The 20761-nt window shown below is 41.9% G+C and overlaps 1 protein-coding gene across 5 annotated transcripts in view; it reads right to left on the reverse strand.

Annotated features, from left to right (window-relative positions):
- Positions 1-3197: 3197 nt before the first annotated feature.
- The window catches only part of kcnj15 (potassium inwardly rectifying channel subfamily J member 15), a 41101-nt gene continuing 23537 nt past the window's right edge, over positions 3198-20761 (reverse strand). For all 5 annotated transcript variants that reach the window (XM_072585673.1, XM_072585675.1, XM_072585672.1 and 2 more), the window contains one exon: positions 3198-5480. In XM_072585673.1, the coding sequence (XP_072441774.1) occupies positions 4358-5480 (1123 nt within the window). In that variant the 3' untranslated portion in view covers positions 3198-4357. The remainder of the gene's footprint in view (positions 5481-20761) is intronic.

Here is a 20761-nt window from a genome sequence, read left to right on the forward strand (position 1 = left end):
CTCATTCTCTCCACATCTGCTTGGGTTTCCTTCCACAGTCCAAAGTCTTAAAGATTAGGTGGATTTGTCATGCTAAAAAATTGCCCATTGTGTCAGCATATGCGGAGGCTAGGTGGGTTAACCATGAAAAATGCAAGATTACAGTGATAGTGGGTCTGGGTGGGATGCTCTTCAGAGGGTCAGCATGGACTCAATGGGCCAAATGGCCTGTTTCTACACTGTAGGGATTCTTGGTGGGAAGTGGGTACAGTAACAGAGATAGAGTGAGTGCAAGATATTGGAGAGAAATGGCAGCATTGGCAGTGGTGGAGTTGAGAAAAACATTGACCTTCTTCCTACAGTATTGGCATCCATTCTGAAGGCTGGAACTGTTTCAGTGGGGTGGACCAGGCTGGTATGGTCTGGTATTGTGGCCTCCAATGCCATTGCTGGGGAAGAGGAGGTCCTGTCTGCATGACAAGAGTTCCAGCATCATACCCACAAGCTGGGTGCCAATGTCCCACCATCTATCATGTCAGGGCAAATGTCAAGAACAATGCAGGAGAAAATCTACAATCATTTCGCCAAACTCAAATGTTTTTTTTTAATTATTCATTTTGTGCGTCACTAGCTGGGCCAGTATTTATTGCCCAACCCGAGTTTTCCTTGAGAAGGTGGTGGTGGGCTGCCTTCTTGAACCACTGCAGCCCACCTGCTGTGGGCTGCCTCACTATGCCATTCGGGAGGGAATTCCGGGATTTTGACCCAGTAACAGTCAAGGAACGGTGATATATTTCCAAACCAGGATGGAGTATGTCTTGAAGGGAACTTGAAGGTGGTGGTGTTCCCATATATCTGCTGCCCTTGTCCTTCTAGATGGAAGTGGTCATGGGTCTGGAAGGTGCTGTCTGAGTGTCTTTGGTGAATTTCTGCAGTGCATCTTGTAGGTAGTACACACTGATGCAACTGAATGTCAGTGGTGGAGGGAGAAGATGGGGTTAATGATGTCACAATTCCCATGCACATGTAATGATCTGCAGAAAATATTGTTAAATCATCTCCTAATTTTTCCTTCACAACCATGTTAAAACTAACCATATCCCAACCAACTTAATTCCAGTTTAAACAGAGTCCACTAATCTATTACAGTAGGCTCATGCTCTACTACTCTCACTACTGATTACATCTTCCCATTCACCTGCAGCTACCTCAACCCCTGTTATCACTGACCCTGCTTAACCTCTGTGCTGCCTACTCACTCAATCAGGACACCTCTCCAACTACAACAAAATGAACAGTTTGGATGCAGTTCATTAACATGCATCCACCATAGAATTAAGTTTTCCTGATGGCTAGCTCGCATGGCAAGTTTCGTCCGGTTGCAATCTATGCTGAGTTAGATTATTAACAAGCAATAACAATGATCAATTGGCAACGCACCTCTCCCTTGTGACAATTTCACCAGACCACTTCAGTCCAGCTCAATCATGTTGACCAGAAATCCTCAATTAATCTAGTCCCATTTCCCAGCATTTGGCCCATATACCTCTAAACCCTTCATATTCATGTACCAATTCAGATGCCATTTAAATGTAATTATACCAGCCTCCACCACTTCCTCTGGCAGCTCATTCCATACACACCACCCTCTACATGAAAATGTTGCCCCATAGGTCCTTTTTAAATCTTTCTCCTCGCACCTTAAATCTATGCCCTCTAGTTTTGGACTCTCCTATGCTGGGAAAAAAAAGACCTTGGCTATTCACCCTATCCATGCCTCTTATGATTTTATAAACCTCTATAAGGTCTGTCCTAAGACTCCACTGCAGGGAAAATAGCCCCAGCCTATTCAGCCTCTCCCAATAGGTCAAACTCTCCAAACCTGACAATATCTTGGTAAATCATTTCTTACACTTAGTACTACTCCAGTCCAGTAGCTCAGTCTTAATATTTCCTCCTTCTATGTTAAACAGCATAATGGATTGTAAGAGGGGCTTATACATTCTACAACCAGCCCTCATACCAAAAATAGCAGAATGTAGTAAATACATGTTCTATATTGCATCATTAGAAACTGTGTATTGTGATCTACATCAAAACAAGCTGTAGAGAGTTAAACTAGGTCATTTTGACTTTTAGCTTTTGACTCTAAAACAAATGATCTTGACTCAGCCTGGCGTTTTAACACACCTCTTCCAACATTAGGTCAACAGAAATGGGGACCAGGAACATTGCTTAAAGCATGACCTAGCCGATAACACCTACTTCACACGAAATCAGGAGTCCCACCATCCAACAACTCCACCTACATCGAGTAATATACACTACTCGTATACCAGACTTGCCTTGTTTACAAAAACAAAGCAGCCAAGCAATAAGATACAAACAATAACAAACACAGGCACAATAAAATATGAGGTCTTGCTTCTCAGGATAACAACACAGTGATTGCATTTACTTGTATTTCTTTGGAAGGCAAGATAAGGTCACATTTAACTAAGAACCTAACATATAACTCGGCTTCCATTTCTCAAAGTCCACAATGAGTATAGCTCCATACCTTTTCAATTAATTATTAGTTTATTAATTATTGACATAAATAGGTGGAAGCATGAAGTAATTTAAATAAATCTCTCCGTTTCACAGAAATGTAAAAATAAACAGTAACCATACATATTAAAGGAACTGTAAAATGTTTTCCAGTTATTAACAGTATGTCACTAATAGGATATTCTAATTAGTTGCATCAAGATCAATATAAACTTTTACAAATATGTGTCCCACTAACATGTCACCAAAAGAACCAACATTATTTTTACGGGATTAACTTTTTTTAAAAATCACCTATTCAATTACATAATTCACATTTATTTTTTATCAATTAAGAAATATTCAAGATGGGCCACACTTTGTACAGTGAATTTTATGGAGGGGTGGGAGTGAACTGACTGAATTTAAAAATGGCTGGCCCACAGCGATATTATACTGAGGGGGGGGGGGGCCTTAACGATCTCAGTGTGAAGTTTCCCCCATTTAGTGAAAAGAAGCTCAAATCTCAAAAGCTTCCAGTCAGTCAATCCGATTGGCCAGAAGCTCTTGCAGTTGCAAAAGAAACCAGCATGGTCACTGGGTGGAGCTAGGTCCAAGATTTTGGGAAGAGTGATCAGCATCCCAGGTAGGGTTGGGAACGAAGTTGGGTCTTGGACATGTGGGGGAGGGGGAGGGGGAGGGGGAGGGGGGGGAGAAGATGTGTGTGTGGGGGGAATTTCCCATAGAAAGGGATGCCTCTTCATTCCCATTTATTTACAAGAGTTGGTGAAAATGCAGCCTGCCCCAGTTAGTCCAAATTCCATGGCCAACCATTTTATGGAAGCAGAGGCAGAATTATGACCATAACTGCTCCTTAATGGGCTTCAATGTTCTAGCTACAGGCAGGTGGGCTTAGGGTGCAATACCCACCCATACACCTTACTGTGGGAATTCATCAGGTGTAGATGTGGTGGGTTAGCCACCCATCATATTTTACATGACCCACTACCAGCAAAAACATACCTGGCATGGCAGCCACAAAATTCATAGTATAGGACAACCTGTAAGATTAAATAGTGTGGATCCAGCAATTAGGTAAATCAAGACATTGTTGTTAGATCATCACAATCCAATCTATTACCAATTAAAAGCATATTGCTAATTATAAATCCAGGTATGGAAAATTACATGGGTTCTGGGTATGGGTTCTAGGGAAGGCTCACTCGACCCGAAACATTAGCTCTTGATTTCTCTCCATAGATGCTGCCAGACCTGCTGAGCATTTCCAGCAATTTCTGTTTTTGTTTGTTAAGGAAAATTACAGTTCAGATTAGGAACATAAAAGCTGTGTAACAGACTGCATAGCCAGCTTTGGGTCAGTTGACACCTACCATGGATGATGATAGTTTATAAAATGGAGTCAATACAGAGGGAAGGAACTGGTTACCCAGTTTGGAGGCTCGACAAACAAATACACTAAAGTAAGAGACAATGTGAAGAATCTAGATTTTAACTGTTAGGAAACAAGCAGAATGGCACAATTGAAATTTAGGAAAAATGGAGAAAGTTCTTAGGCTCAGGAACCAGAGTCCTCCATCTGCAGACACTGTTGGATGGATTGTATGATACAGTTTTGACAAAGTGAGTAATCAAATAAAAATAATACATTTTTCATTAACACAATTATCAACATTGTTCTCGCTACATAAGATCATCGGGAACCTTCTGATATTAATTTTGACTAAATGCATTCTTTTGTTTTATAAGGCTTAAGGCTCGTTATGTACCAGACAGGTGTTTATCGATTTAAAAACTTCCTTACGCTGGTCTGTTTTGTGCAAATGTTTAACTAGACATTGCTATGGACTGTTGGAATCTTACTGAACAATGTGTTCCGTTCATCCTCTCGGTATTTTTCTTCAAGTCTTAGCTTATCAATATCCCCATACCTCAGCGCTCCAGAGGAAAAATAAGGGTTGGAACTCTTCCTAAGTTTGTCAAAGAAACTGAAGTCAACCAGATATTTCCCACCAGGGGACAGTGACATAAGAGGGACAAATTCGTAGCCCCATAGAATCTCCTCTGGCACATACGAGGTTCTGATCTGGCAAGCGGCTCCCGTGGACTCCACTGTGGCATTTAAAATGACAACCAGCTCAAAATCTTTATCCCTTAGATTTGCCGATGCGTATCTGTTTAATGGACTTTTCTCATCAATAACGTGATAAAATGTCAATGGGAAGGTGAGGAATGGACTCTCAGAACCAGTATCCACCTGGAAATTCACATTTGCCTGCCTGAGTTTGATGGTCTCACCTTCCTCAGTGACATGATTATGCAGGAATTTCCCAGAAAGTTGACACTGTAGCAACAGACTCTTCCTCATGTTGGCCACCCGGATCATGAGGCAAAGTTTATTCTTGTGTATGGCAATGGCAGCATGGTAGCTAAACCTGATGGTCTCAGAGCGTTTTTTGGGTCTTGCAATCTTTGCCAGAAAAGTACCAGTGACAAAGATCTCTGCCAAGGTGGTAATGACCAACTGAATGATTAACAGGATAATGGCAAATGGGCACTCCTCTGTGATACAGCGGAATCCATAACCAATGGTCGTCTGGGACTCCAGGGAAAACAGAAATGCTCCTGTTAAGGTCTCAATGTTCACTACACAGGGTGTGTGGTTAGCTGGGGGGTGTAATAACTCTAAATCCCCATGTACAAATGCTATAGCATACCAGAGAATGCCAAAAAGGAACCATGTAATCACAAATGTTGCTGTGAAGAGAGTTAGCTTGTAACGCCACTTCATGTCAATGACGGTGGTCCAAAGATCCTGCAGGTAAAGGAAGGCCCAACCATCCACTTGGTCAATTTTCACATTGTTATGGCCATCTTTTGACACAACACGCCGTTTTGCAATTTGGGAGATCATGCTAATGTTCTCAGTGTTCTCCATCTTCAAAGATAATGATCTAACAGAGAGGAGGACAACAAATGGTCTGTTACATGAGAAATGTAATGCTCAACCAAACGGTCAATATGCAGAATAGTAATTCATACAGAAAAATATATGGAAAATGCTATTTAACCCACTTTTCTTCTTACAGTCTATATCAGTATTATCCTCTACACAATTCTATTAGATTTGCCTACATCATTCCCATATTCCTTAAAGTTTGCTGTTTTATCCACCTATTCAAACTAATCTTAAATACACACTACCTGCTGTGCAGTAAAAGGTTAATTGTCCCTTTACTTTAACAATAGCTACTAAGCATTTGCAAAAGGGGTTAAATTACAATCATTCCAGATTACACTAACGGAAGCCTGAGTCTGTAAGTTTCTAGCACAATGTCCTCTTTTAACATGCCTTACGAGTAGTTATGTTTAATAATGCCTGTTAACATGTACTTTTAAGAGTACTGACCTCATTTTGCAACATGGTGGCAGTGGTGCCAGAGCCACACAGTCTGCCACCCAACACAGAGAGCACCTCAGGACACTGACAGGGACTCATGAGAGCAATGAATTCTACCCTAAGCTGCTTACAATCTTGGGTCAATGCTTCAGGACCCAATATAGACCGAACAGGACTGAAACTACCATAGAGGATAAAAAAGAACAAGAATTGCACTATAGCAGCAACAAATCAAGCAGTAAAGGTGCCAACAGCTATTTTACAGATGGTGCAACAAAACTCCACATTTGGGAAGAAACCCTGCCCATATTACAGAAAGCCATGGTTGCAGTCAAAACATATCAAGCTCACCACAAGGACGTACATTAAGAAGAAACAAGGCAACCGTTTTTCGAGAGAAATTACACGGTACATTTTTTTCTCTGGGAGTCATGGATCAGAATATTCAATACCAGACCACAGATATTGCTGTAAATGTCCACTGCCCAGACTTAAAATGGTAGACAGGGATGACAGACACTGTTTTGTTGGGCAGCCTTAAATGGCTGAAGAAGGTCACCCTGCAATCTTAATTAGCCAACTGCAAGGCTCAGGAGGAATCAACTTTATGATCAAAGTTCAGCTTCAGGTAACAAAGAACAAGGAAGAACAAAGAACAATACAGCACAAGAACAGGCTCTTCGGCCCTCCAGCGTGCGCCACCACATTTTGCCACTAAAACTGTCTTCACTTAAAGGATCCGTATTCCTCTATTCCCCTCCTTTTCATGTATTCATCTAGGTGCTTCTTGAATGCTGCTATTATGTCTGCTTCCACCATCTCCTCTGTCAGCGCATTCCAGGCATTCACCACCCTTGCACGTCTCTTTTAAACTTCCCCCTTGTACCTTGAACCTGTGTCCCCTAGTAATTGACTCCTCCACCCTGGGAAAAAGCCTCAAACTTTCTACTCTATCCATGCCATTCACGATCTTATAAACTTCTATTCGGTCGCCCTGCATCTTGCTATTAGGTTGCTTCTTGCATTCCAATGAAAACATACCCAGTCTATCTATCTTTTCCTCATAGCTAAAATCTCCCATACCAGGCAACATCCTGGTAAGTCTTTTCTATACCGTCTCCAAAGCATCCACATCCTACTGGTAGTGTGGTGACCAGAACTATACGCAGTTTTCCAAGTGTGGCCTAACTAAAGTTCTATAAAGCTGCAGCATAACTTGTCTATCCTTATACTCCATGCCGCTTCCAATAAAGGCACGTATGCAATTGGCCTTTTTTACTACCTTACCTACCTGTGCTGTCAACTTCAGTGATCTGCATACCATCACTCCTAAGTGTCTGTCATTCACTGTATAATTTCCCCCTGCATTTGACCTTCAAAAATGCACTCGGCATGGACAAGTTGGACTGAAGGTCTGTTTCCATGCTGGATATCTCTATGGCTCTAAGAGTCAATCTCAAATGTAGTCTTTTCCCCAAAGAAAAGACTGTCTATTTATTACCTGTGACTCTACTTTCAAGGAAGTATGAACCTGTACTCCAAGGTCTCTTTGTTCTGCAACACTCCCCAGGACCTTACCATTAAGTGTATAAGTCCTGTTCTGATACCCCTCTCCGGCCTATCACCCTCACCTTAACCTCCTTCCACCTATCGCATTCCCAACACCCCTCCCCCAAGTCCCTCCTCCCTACCTTTTATCTTAGCCTGGCTTGGCACACCCTCCTCATTCCTGAAGAAGGGCTTATGCCCGAAATGTCGATTCTCCTGCTCCTTTGATGCTGCCTGACCTGCTGTGCTTTTTCAGCAACACATTTTTCTGTTCTATGAAGCAGCCCATCAACAATGCAAGTAAGGACAAACTGATTTCTTCAAGAAGTCAAGGACTTTGTGACCTTAACCACTACCATTTCAACCACAACATACTTGTTAGCCAGTGATAAAGTTGCAAAAGTTTTGTGAGGCTTAGTTACATGATGATGAATGTGTGCTGAGTTGCATGTCTTGTCGGGAGGGTTGAGCAGAGGATGTCTCCCAATACCTCTGCCCTGTGGCACTATTTTAAATAGCACTATCACATTCATATTATTGATGATTGTGTAGTCTATAAAGTGCAGTCGGTGATCCCACAAACTCTCTGACTGGATGTCCTCCAGATTAACAAGTGACATCAGTTGATTTCCAGGTGCTAGCCAGAACACCACTATCTGGTATGGTAGCCTGGCATTTCTCAAGGATATGGACACTAACTGCACTATTCATGGATAGAAGAAGAAAGGACATCTTTCACCTTCTCCTTTCCAGCTAGACATCAAAACATAGAAAATAGGAGCAGACATAGACCATCCAGCCCATTGAGCCTGCTCCATTATTCGACCTGACCATGAATGATCCTTTAGTCCATCTCAATGCCATCTCACTTCCACTATCCCTTTGATACCTCAGATTTCTAGAAATCTATCTTCTTCTTCCTTAAATATATTCAGTCATTTGGTCTTCAGAGACCTGTGTTCAAGAATTCCAAAGAATCATCACCTTCTGAGTGAAAAACCTTCTCATTTCAGTTTGAAATGGCTTATCATGTATCCTGAGAACGTGATTTCTTGTCCCGGACCTGGCCTGGTCAGGGGAAACATCATCCCATTATCCAGTCTGTGTAATCCTGTTAGAACATTGTATGTTTCAATGAGATTCTCTCTCACCAGTCACTCTTCATACAACAAAGCTGCCACACTCATTCAATGGCAAATATATTTCTTCTGGTAAGGAGATCAAATGTTTTTTAAACATTATTTCAGGGGATATGGATCCCGTTGGCTGGACAGCATTTGTTGCTCATCTCTAGCTGCCCTTGAGAAAGTGGTGGTGATTTGCTTTCTTGGACCTTTGCACTCCATATATGGTCTCACCAAGACACAGTACAACTGCATTAAGACATCTTTCCTCCTCTACTCAAATTCTCTTGCAAAGGAAGACCATGGGAATGCCTTGACATTGTTCTCTTCCAATTTAAGGAGACAGTTTTTCTTATCTTGCTCAGTAACTGTGTTTAAGGTCATGTTTTCCATGCATGAAGTCCTGAACATAGTTGTATTTGATAACGGACTATAATTTGTCAATGAGCTTTCAAATCTGTGCAGCCAAATTGTAAGTTTATTGATATTTCCTCAGGCCAATAGTGAAGCCAAAGAGAGAATTAGCTACCATTAAAAATACCTTCTGAGAAAGAACGACAATTTTCATTTAGCCTTACTCAATTACTGCTCTACCTTCTTCAGGCACCTACAGTGGGCATTTGACAAGTACCTCATAAAGGTTAAGTCATAAGATAAGAGCCCACATTGTTGGAGGTAATATATTGGCATGGATAGAGAATTAGTTAAAGAGCAGGAAACACCAAGTTGGGATAAGGGGTTAATTTTCAGGCCGACAATGTGAAACCAGTGGGATTTCACAATGGTTAGTGGTGGGACTGCAACTGTTTACAATATACATTAATGACGTGGAAGAATGAACTGTAGCCAAATTTACAGATGACACAAAAATATTTGGAAAGGCAAGTTGTGAGAAGGATACAGATAGTTTACAGAGGGATATTGATAGGTTAAAGTTGAAAAAAGTGTGGTGCTGGAAAAGTACAGCAGTACATCTCCAGCATAGAGTCGCCATTTCGGGCATAAGTCATTCCTGATGAAGGGCTTATGCCCAAAACATTGATTCACCTGCTCCTCAGATGCTGCATGACCTGCTGTGCTTTTCCAGCTCCACACTTTCAGACTCTGACTCTCCAGCATCAACAGTCCTCACTTTCTCCTATGGATAGGTTAAGTAAGTTAAAAGTTGGCATTTCCATGGTGCATACAGAAGATCATACCTTCCACTTGCTAAGTTTGGGTATTCTCATGATTATGTGAATAGCTGAATTTGTGCTTAGGACCTGTAAGGTTCATCAACTTTGTGAGGATCATAGAGTCAAAAAGCTTTCAATCGATAAGCAAGTGGAAAACATTCGCAGATGGAATATAATGTGGAAAAATGTGAATTTATTCATTGTGGAATGGAGAAGAAAAGAACAGAGTATTATTTAAAGGAAGAAAAGCTGCAGAAGTCTGCAGCATAAAGGGATTTGAGGGGTCTGTGCAGGAAACACAGAAAACTAGCACCCAGGTACAGCAGGTGATCAGGAAGGCTAATGGAATATTGGCCCTTATTTCAAGGGAGTTGGAGTATGAAAGTCAGGAAGTACAAGGTGCTGGTGAGACAAAAAATGAAATATTATGAGCAGTTTTGGTCCTATTATTTAAGGGAAGATATTACTTAATTGCAAGCAGTTCAGAGAAAGTTCTCTCGGATGATCCCTGGCATGGAAGGATTGTCTTATATGAGCAAAGATTAAACAGATTGGAACTCACTGGAATTTAGAAGAGTGAGTGGTGATTTCATTGAAACATATAGGATTCTTAAGGGGTAAATGCTGAGGGCGGCACGGTGGCTCAGTGGTTAGCACTGCAGCCTCACAGCGCCAGGGACCCGGGTTCGATTCCAGCCTTGGGTGACTGTCTGTGTGGTGTTTGCACATTGTCCCAGTGTTTGGGTTTCCTCTGGGTGCTCCGGTTTCCTCCCACAATCCAAAGATGTGTAGGTCAGGTGGATTATCCATGCTAAATTACCCATAGTGTTGGGTGCATTAATCAGACAGAAGTGGGTTACTCTTTGGAGGGCCAGTGTAGACTTGTTGGGCCGAAGGGTCTGTTTCTACACTGTAGGGAATCTAATCTAGAAAGGATGTGTCCCATCATGGAAGAATCTAGGATCAGAGGACATAGTCTCAGAGTTAAGGTATGCCAATTTAAGGCTGAGCTGTGAAGGATTATCTTCTCTCAGAGGGTCGTCAGTCTTTGAAACTCTTCGCTATAGAGAACCGTGGAGCAGAGTCCTTGTGTTTAAGGCAGAGATTGGTAGATCGGGGAATCAAAGGTTATGGGGAAAGGACAGAAAAGTGGATGTGAGGAATGTTGGATCAGCCATGATCCTATAGAATGGTAGAGCAGGCTTGTGGGGCCAAATGCTTTCTGTTTCTTATGGTTTTATGGTGGTCGAACACTAATGTCTCAGTGCAGGACCATGAATAAATACAACAGACTAAGGAACTTTACCTCCAACCAGAGGAAAGGGCTCACAACCTACTTTGCAAAAAGAGTCTGAGTTGTGATTCAGGGACCAGCAGCATAAGGGTCCTAATGCAGGGCAGGCTTCAACAGGGGAGGCCAACAGCAAATGGTTCAAAGGGACACAAGTGTTTTGATTTTGCTCAAATAGAAGCCAAGAGCTGGATGGACTCCATACTCAGATCTTTAGGAGGTCACTGACAGCGGCACGGTGGTACAGTGGTTAGCACTGCTGCCTCACAGTGCCAGGGACACGGGTTCAATTCCTGCCTCAGGCAACTGTCTGTGTGGAGTTTGCACATTCTCCCCGTGTCTGCGTGGGTTCCTCTGGGTGCTCTGGTTTCCTCCCACAGTCCAAAGATGTGCAGGTTAGGTGAATTGACCATGCTAAATTGCCTGTAGTGTTAGGTGAAGGGGTAAATATAGGGGAACTGGACTGGGTGGATTGCTCTTCGGAGGGTTGGTGTGGACTTGTTGGGCTGAAGGTCCTGTTTCCACACTTAAAATAATCTTAAAAAAAAAGGAATCTAACAATGATGAGGGCGACGGAGCCTCAGAGAAGGGGTTAGGCTTCTGTCATTGGAGCAGTCGGAAAGTCCATGCTGGCATTAACAGAGTGTCCAGGACACTGGGAACTAAGGTCCAGGGTCTCACTGAAAGCCAAGAGCTGGCAGGGGTCAAGGGATAGAGCCAAGAGTGTGGTGCTGGAAAAGCACAGCAGGTCAGGCAGCATCTGAGAAGCAGAAGAATCGACATTTCGGGCATAAACCCTTCAGCTTATGCCCGAAATGTCGATTTGCCAGCTCCTCGGATGCTGCCTGACCTGCTGTGCTTTTCCAGCACCACACTCTCAACTCTGATCTCCAGAAACTGCAGTCCTCACTTTCTCCTTAAGGGATAAAGTGCTGATGACTTTGGCCAGGACGCTGGAAGTCAGGTGGGGTGGGGGTGGTGACTTTTTCCCCAGCCCAGACTTTCTCCATATCCATCTGTTGGGCCCGGTGGATGCATCAGGTAGGGGAGGGGTGAGGAAGGAGGCAGATATAGGAGGGTTCGCAGAGGGAAAAGGAGGCTGCAGGAGGGTATGGAGAGGGAAAGGAGATTACAAGAGATGGGAGAGAAGAGACCTGCAAGAGGAGTATGGGAAGGGAGAGGAGATTGCACGAAGGCTGTGCAGGGAGTAGGTGAGGGAGGCTACAAAGAACAAAGAATTATTTTATTCTCATCAACAAAGGAATACGTAACTAACTGGGATCCGAGAAAATGACTAGGGTTATGAACTCTTGCAAATGAAGTAGAACCTTTGGTTTTAAGATTGTGCAACTTCAGGAGCTGGTATACTTGGCAAAAAACATGATGGGCCCTCTGGCTGTGAGTTGCTTGTCATTCCCCACCTTCTCCCACAATCTGAAAAATTCCACTGCCAGACTGAAGCTCTTAAGTGGCAGATAATTAGCAAATTAAGATCCTAATAGGCCTAAGGGTGGACAGACTGCCTGATGCCTTATCCAGCCCCTCTAATTCAGTAGGCTGACCACAAGATATTCTGGGTCTGGAAAAAAGTCACCTCTCCGTATAAACTACTCTCCATTCTAAATAACTTACATTCAATTTTATATGTCCACCTCCTTGCTTTTGGTCTCTCAACTAATAGAAACTGTTCACTTACATCTGCTGTGTTCCATCCTTCCATACTTTTAAACACTACAATTTTAGAAATCTGTATTGTGTTTTACTCTTATGGGAGAAAGCCCCATATCTCTACCTCATTATGTTTTCTTCTTTGTAACCAAGTTTCAATCCACTTTTTTGTCCGACCACTAATGTCATATTCTTTAGTAATCTTCTATGTTGCCCATTGCTAATGTCCATGTACATGATATCCTCTGACATTTCCTTCATTTACCATATCAGTTACATCATGTACAAATTTTATGAGACTTGTGTTACACAAGTCTATTTTAAAATCCATACTGATTTGTTTTAATTATCAGTTGATCTAAATTTGTGTTTATTTCATATCATTAGGCTCTCTTACATTTTCTCTATTACTGTGTTTAAGCTAAATGGCTTATAATTACCATATTGCTCCATCTCTATTATTTAAAATGATAGTGTATTGGATATTTACAGTCCTCTGACACAAGCCCAGCCTCATATAGAGTTCTCTATTTAAAACATTTAGGGCCTCGCTAATTCCATCGTTTATCCTTCAGAAGTTTAGAATGGATTACATTGGGTTTGCAGGCTAGTTTTCCTTTGGTTTATCTAAAGCTTTCATCTGAGTAGTATTACCTAAATTAAGCAATCACTTCAGGATTTAACTTGACATCCTTCTCCTTAGATCAGTATAGACCAATAAGAAATACAGTTTACCTTCCTGCCAGATTACGTATCACCTACAAAGTGAGAATCGTCTCTCCCCTGGGAATCTCAATTCAACTTTAGCAGCTCCTATTTTACTGACAGTCCTAAGAAAAGAAGTGACTGTTTCTTTCTATGTTTTTTGAAATTATCTCACTACCTTCTTAGTTTATCCCTAACTCATCCACTTTTGACCTTTTTTTTCATATGGGCTTTCAGCTTCATCGCTCTTACTGTACATATAGATCGCTCCAATTTTCTGTACACTAATTTGTCCATCCATCACACTTTAGCTAATTCACTCTCCATTTTTCCAAAGGTGCTATAATCCAAACTCTGATTTTAATTCCTGGACTCGCTTTTCCCTTTTCTAGTTAATCTCAACTCGATCAGTGAGTATGACTCCGAAAGGTGCTCAACTGTATTTAGCTTCTCCTCTTCTATTTCATTATTCAATATGAAGAGCTGGCAAATGTTTTTTTGTTGATCTGTGGAAATGGGATTAGGATACATGCAGAATTGACTGTTAGAAGGACAATGTCTCAAAGACTTCACCTTGTTCATTTATTGAGGCACAAGAAAGACTTTGAGTCATTGTACTAAACTTCCATCACGCAACATCAATGGCTAATCATTCAGCTACTCATCAAGTTTATATATTTTACAAAGTACAAACCTCAGTTGACAGGGATCCTCTGAACAAATAATGAGGGGTGAGAGGGCTTTACCCTGAAAGGTATATATTTCACTGATTTCATAAAAATGTTCGGCTTTTGCTTTTGTTTTTTTCGAGTGAAAATGTTCTGTTCATTTTAGAAATGGAATTTTGTCTTAAAAAAAACACAAAACAGAACTGCAGATGATGCAAACAAAATCAGAAATTTTCAGAACATGAGTTCACAAGAAGAAGGGTCACTGGCCCCAACACGTTAACTCTGCTTTCCCTCCACAGATGCTGCCTGATCTGCTGAGCTTTTCCTTAAATTCAGAAATTTGTTTTCTTCCAGATTCCTGAAAGGAAATCCAAAAGCAATATTTTTTTCTTGTGGTGAGCCTTCTACTGTTTCACCAAACCTACTGAGACCTACCTCTGCCCTGTCCCAACTCTGACCACTCATTCCTTGTTTACAATATACAGGACTGGAGATGATCGGGAGGGGGAGACAGAAATACCATCTCAAAGAAAACCTGCTCTGCCAGTCAGCACTTAGCAACTGATTGGCTAAGCAGTGAAGTTAATCACCCCATATTTTTAGACAGGAAATTCCAGGAGTGTAGTCCAATGCTAATTAATGAATATACAGAAACTGAGCATAACTCTTGCTTGGGCTGGATGGCTTAGTTCAGTTGGTTTCAATTTCAATGCTGAGTTAAAAGGCTACAAGTTTAAGTCTTACCCCAGGTCTGAATAATAAGTCTAGATCTGTTCCTTGAATGCATTATATGTTTACCTACTGGGTCCTAAAAAACAATGCACAATGAATTTGTTCAGGAATGTCAAGATTTTTTAAAAAATGTTGGCAAGAGAGCAGCCATTACACAATCATGAGCTTAATCCATTGTTTAGCATTTTACAGGAGAAAGTGAGGACTGCAGATGCTGGAGATCAGAGCCGAGAGTGTGGTACTGGAAAAGCACAGTAAGTCAGGCAGCATCCGGGGAGCAGAGAATCCATGTTTAGGGCATACGCTCTTCATCAGGAATTCCTGATGAAGGCTTTTACCCTAAATGTCGATTCTCTTGCCCCTCGGATGCTGCCTGACCTGCTGTGCTTTTCCAGCACCACACTCTCAACTTTAACATTTTACAGCCAGTCATCATACTACAATATAATAGTGGAGGAGTGGTGCATTGTCACAAGATAGGAACAAGGACCACAGTAGGTCATTCAGCCCTTTGAATCAACACCATCATAGAATCCCTACAGTGTGGAAACAGACCCTTCAGCCCAACAAATCCACACTGACCCTCCGAAGAGTATCCCACACAAACCAATTTTCCTACTCTATTAATGTACATTTACTCCAGAGTAATGCACCTAACCTGCACATCTTTAGACTGTGGAGGAAACCGGAGCACCCGGAGGAAACCCACGCAGGTACGGGGGAGAATGTGCAAACTCCACACAGACAGTGAACGGTGGTTGGAATCAAACCTGGGTCCTTCGTGCTGTGAGGCAGCAGTGCTAACCACTGAGCCACTGAGCCGCTTCATTGTATAAGATAATGGCTGATCTGGCTGTGGCTTAGCTCCACTTTGCTGTAGGCCCCACATAACCTTTTAGTCCCTCGTTTTATCAAAAATCCAGCAAACTCTGTCTTGAATAAATTCAAAAGTCCAGCCTCCGCTACTTTGTTGGGAAGAGAATTCCACAAACTAAAGACTATCAAAGGTGACATCCTTCAAGTGATAGCTAATCAGAAGTCCTATCTGGGTAGATATAAAAAAGGTATTTTTACTTCAATGTCTTTTTTTGTTTGCTCGTGTGGCTCTAATAAATTCCATCATAATATTTCAAAGAAAAGCAAAGGAGTTACATCTAGTGTTATGCTTGACAGTTATTATTCCTCAATAAATATCACTAAAGCAGATTATCAGTTCATAATTATATTATTTGCTGTGGAAGCTTGCTTTACACAAATTGGATCCTGTATTACCAAAATTATGAAGTGTCTATATTTCAAAAGTAGTGTATTGCCTGTAAAGTGCTTGGGAAGTCTTGATACCAGAAGATGTACTGTATGAATGCAAGTATTTTGTAAAGGTGCAGAAATTTAAAAAGGAGGTCCTCGAGAGTAGTAATACCTGGATTACTCCCGGTGTCACAAGCTAGTGAGGGCAGGAAAAGGTGGATAGAGCAGATGAATGCGTGGCTGAGGAGCTGGTGTATGGGAGAAGGATTCACATTTTTGGATCATTGGAATCTCTTTTGGGGTAGAAGTGACCTGTACAAGAAGAACAGATTGCACCTAAATTGGAAGGGGACTAATATACTGGCAGGGAAATTTGCTAGAACTGCTTGGGAGGATTTAAACTAGTAAGGTGGGGGGGGGGTGGGACCCAGGGAGATAGTGAGGAAAGAGATCGATCTGAGACGGGTACAACTGAGAACAGAAGCGGGTCAAACAGTCAGGGCAGGCAGGGACAAGGTAGGACTAATAAATTAAATTGCATTTATTTCAATGCAAGGGGCCTAACAGGGAAGGCAGATGAACTCAGGGCATGGTTAGGAACATGGAACTGGGATATCATAGCAGGTACAGAAACATGGCTTAGGGATGGGCAGGACTGGCAGCTTAATGTTCCAGGATACAAATGCTACAGGAAGGATAGAAAGGGAGGCAAGAGAGGAGGGGGAGTGGCATTTTTTGATAACGGGAGAGCATTACAGTTGTGCTGAGGGGGGATTTTCCTAGAAATACATCCAGGGAAGTTATTTGGGTGGAACTGAGAAATAAGAAAGGGATGATAACCATATTGGGATTGTATTATAGTCCTGTAATAGTCAGAGGGAAATTGAAACAAACTTGTAAGGACATCTCAGCTATCTGTTAAGAAGAATAGAGTGGTTATGGTCGGGGATTTTAACTTTCCAAACATAGACTGGGACTGCCATAGTGTTAAGGGTTTAGGTGGAGAGGAATTTGTTAAGTGTGGACAAGACAATTTTCTGATTCAGTACGTGATGTACCTACAATAGAAGGTGCAAAACTAGACCTACTCTTGGGAAATAAGGCAGGACAGGTGACCGATGTGTCAGTGGGGGTGCACTTTGGGGCCAGCGACCATAATTCTATTAGATTTAAAAATAATGATGGAAAAGGATAGACCAGATCTAAAAGTTGAAATTCTAAATTGGAGAAAGGCCAATTTTGACGGTATTAGGCAAAAACATTCGAAAACTGACTGGGGGCAGATGTTCGCAGGTAAAGGGACGGCTGGAAAATGGGACGCCTTCAGAAATGAGATAACGAGAATCCAGAGAAAGTATATTCCTGTCAGGGTGAAAGGAAAGGCTGGTAGGTATAGGGAATGCTGGATGACTAAAGAAATTGAGGGTTTGGTTAAGAAAAATAAGGAAGCATATGTCAGGTATAGACAGGATAGATCGAGTGAATTCTTAGAAGAGTATAAAAGAAGTAGGAGTATACTTAAGAGGGAAATCAGGAGGGCAAAAAGGGGACATGAGATAGCTTTGGCAAATAGAGTTAAGGAGAATCCAAAGAGTTTTTACAAATGCATTAAGGACAAAAGGGTAACTAGGGAGAGAATAGGGCCCCTCAAAGGTCAGCAAGGCTGCCTTTGTGTGGAGCCGCAGAAAATGGGGGAGATACTAAATGAGTTTTTTGCATCAGTATTTACTGTGGAGAAGGATATGGAAGATATAGACTGTAGGGAAATAGATGGTGACATCTTCAAAATGTCCATATTACAGAAGAGGAAGTGCTGGGTGTCTTGAAATGGGTAAAGGTGGATAAATTCCCAGGACCAGATCAAGTGTCCCCTAGAACTCTGTGGGAAGCTAGAGAAGGATTGCTGGGCATCTTGCTGAGATATTTGTATCATCGATAGTCACAGGTGAAGTGCAGGAAGACTGGAGGTTGGCTAACGTGGTGTCACTGTTTAAGAAGGGCGGTAAAGACAAGCCAGGGAACTATAACTGGTGAGCCTGACCTCGGTGGTGGGCAAGTTGTTGGAGGGAATCCTGAGGGACAGGATGTACATGCATTTGGAAAGGCAAGGACTGATTAGGGATAGTAAACATGGCATTGTGCATGGGAAATCATGTCTCACAAACGTGACTGAGTTTTTTAGGAAGTAACAAAGAGGATTGATGAGGGCAGAGCAGTAGATGTAATCCAAATGGACTTCAGTAAGGCATTCGACAAGGGTCCTGTGGGAGAGTGATTAGCAAGGTTAGACCTCACGGAATACAGGGAGAACTAGCCATTTGGATACAGAACTAGCTCAAAGGTAGAAGACAGAGGGTGGTGGTGGAGGGTTGTTTTTCAAACTGGAGGCCTGTGACCAGTGGAGTGCCACAAGGATTGGTGCTGGAGGATTTGAGCTATAGGGAGAGGCTGAACAGGCTGGGGCTGTTTTCTCTGGAGGGTTGGAGACTGAGGGGTGACCTTATAGAGGTTTACAAAATTATGAGGTACATAGATAGAGTAAATAGGCAAAGTCTTTTCCCTGGGATGGGGGAGTCCAGAACTAGAGGGCGTAGGTTTAGGGTGAGAGGGGAAAGATATAAATAAAGAGACCTACGGGGCAACTTTTTTTCCGCAGAGGGTTGTACGTGTATGGAATGAGCTGCCAGAGGAAGTGATGGAGGCTGGTACAATTGCAACATTTAAGAGGCATTTGGATGGGTATATGAATAGGAAGGGTTTGGAGGGATACGGTCCAGGTGCTGGCAGGTGGGAGTAGATCGGGTTGGGATAGCTGGTCAGCATGGACGGGTTGGACTGAAGGGTCTGTCTCCATGCTGTACATCTCTATGACTCTATGGCTCTAGGTAATGGAGTTCCTGGACTGAGTTCTCATTTTGGCATTGCTACACATGAGTTAACTAATCACACTGGCTGAACCATAACCTGATTCTTCACACACAGTTTTAACAATAACCTGAACACTCCTCTCTCAACTAACACCACTAGAACAAATTTAGCTGTTTGCTCTCTTGATGTGGTGTGTAGGATAATACTTATGCACAGAATGACTGTGGCATTTGGAAAGAAAGGACTCACCTGCAGATCGAACCTTAACAGAAGTATTATGACGTAGAAAAAGGCCACTTGGCTAATTTGTCTGCATTGGCTCTCTAAATCATCAATCTGACTCAGTGCCAATCTGGTGCTGCTTTCCCTACAACCTTGCACCTTGTTTCCATTCAAATTATCATCCTCTGCCTTCATAAATGCCTCAGATGAACCTGCCTCCACCACACCTCCAATCAGTGCCTTCCTGATCTGAAGCACTCACTGTGTGAAAAAGGTTTCTCTTGAATCACATTTGCACAGCACGGTTGAACATCTCAAAGTGTCCAATGATGAACTGCTGTTATGTGGAAAAACATTTATCTTGTGATTACGAATTAAACTGCTTTGTAGTGTTGGTTAAGGAATAAATGTTGGCCAAGACATTATGAAAGAGCTTCAATGATCTTCTTCAAACAATGTCTTAGGATTCTTTTACATTCACCCCAGGAGGCAAATAAGACATTGTTTCCATCTTAAAGCTGGCTCTCTTAAAGTGTGACATAAGGCATCATTTTAAATTCGAGCAGCTCAAGAGAGTGTACGATTCAGTGAAACAGAGCCTTGTTCAGACCAATTTGGAGTATAATATTCAATTCTAAGTACCTTAACTCAGGCATTGAGCTTAGAGGGATAGGCATTTTCACCAGAATGTTAAAAAGGTTAAATTATTAGAACAGGTCACATAAACTTGGCTTGTGTTCCCTTTTGTATTGAGGAGAGATCAAATCAAGAAGTTTAAAAAGATAAAAGATTGAGGTAAGTGGACAAAGACAAATTATTTCCATGGTGAGGGATTGGGAATGAGACAGCATTATCATAAAATTAGAATTCAGCCTGTCAGGAGTGAAACTGGGAATTATTTCTTCACACAAGGTACAGCAGAAATCTGAAACTATTTTCCCCTCCCCCCCCCCCCCAACGTCCCAGGGATACTCATCTAAACAACCTTTCAAAACCGTGGCAAAGAGATGGTTGCCAGAAAACAGCAGCTGCATTATCTGTCAATTTGGTTTTAAAAGATGGTGCTTATGGCCAGAGTGGGACCATTCGGCGTAGCCACTTTGGCGCGAGCGATTCGGCACGACCCATTTCGGCGCAGAACTGTTTTATAGTTATTCAGTAGTGGTTATTAAACTACTATTACTAAAATTATTAAAATATATTAAAATAAAACATATTGATGTACAAATTATTAAAATAAAATAAAACCCTTTAAAATGCCATCAACAATTTTGTATTTGCCTTATTTCTTTCATTTTTATTTTCTTTTTAACATTTTTAATGAAGAGGATAAACATTATTTTTCTTTTTATTGCTTTCATTAATGCTTGTAAGTAAGCCTGAAAAGGAATAAATAAGAGCTACGCCGAATCGCTTGTGCCGAAATGGGTATGCGCCAAAATGGGTTGGGCCAAACCGGCTGCACCAAGTCGCTTGCACCAAAGTGGCTGTGCGGAATGGTCCTACACCCTGCTTAAGGCAGGTTGAGGTACAGATTAGCCAATCATCTAACTGAACAGCCTCAATGGGCTGAATAGACTCCT

The sequence above is a fragment of the Chiloscyllium punctatum genome, chromosome 15 (genome assembly GCF_047496795.1).
Source record: "Chiloscyllium punctatum isolate Juve2018m chromosome 15, sChiPun1.3, whole genome shotgun sequence".
In the NCBI taxonomy this organism is placed as follows: domain Eukaryota; kingdom Metazoa; phylum Chordata; class Chondrichthyes; order Orectolobiformes; family Hemiscylliidae; genus Chiloscyllium; species Chiloscyllium punctatum.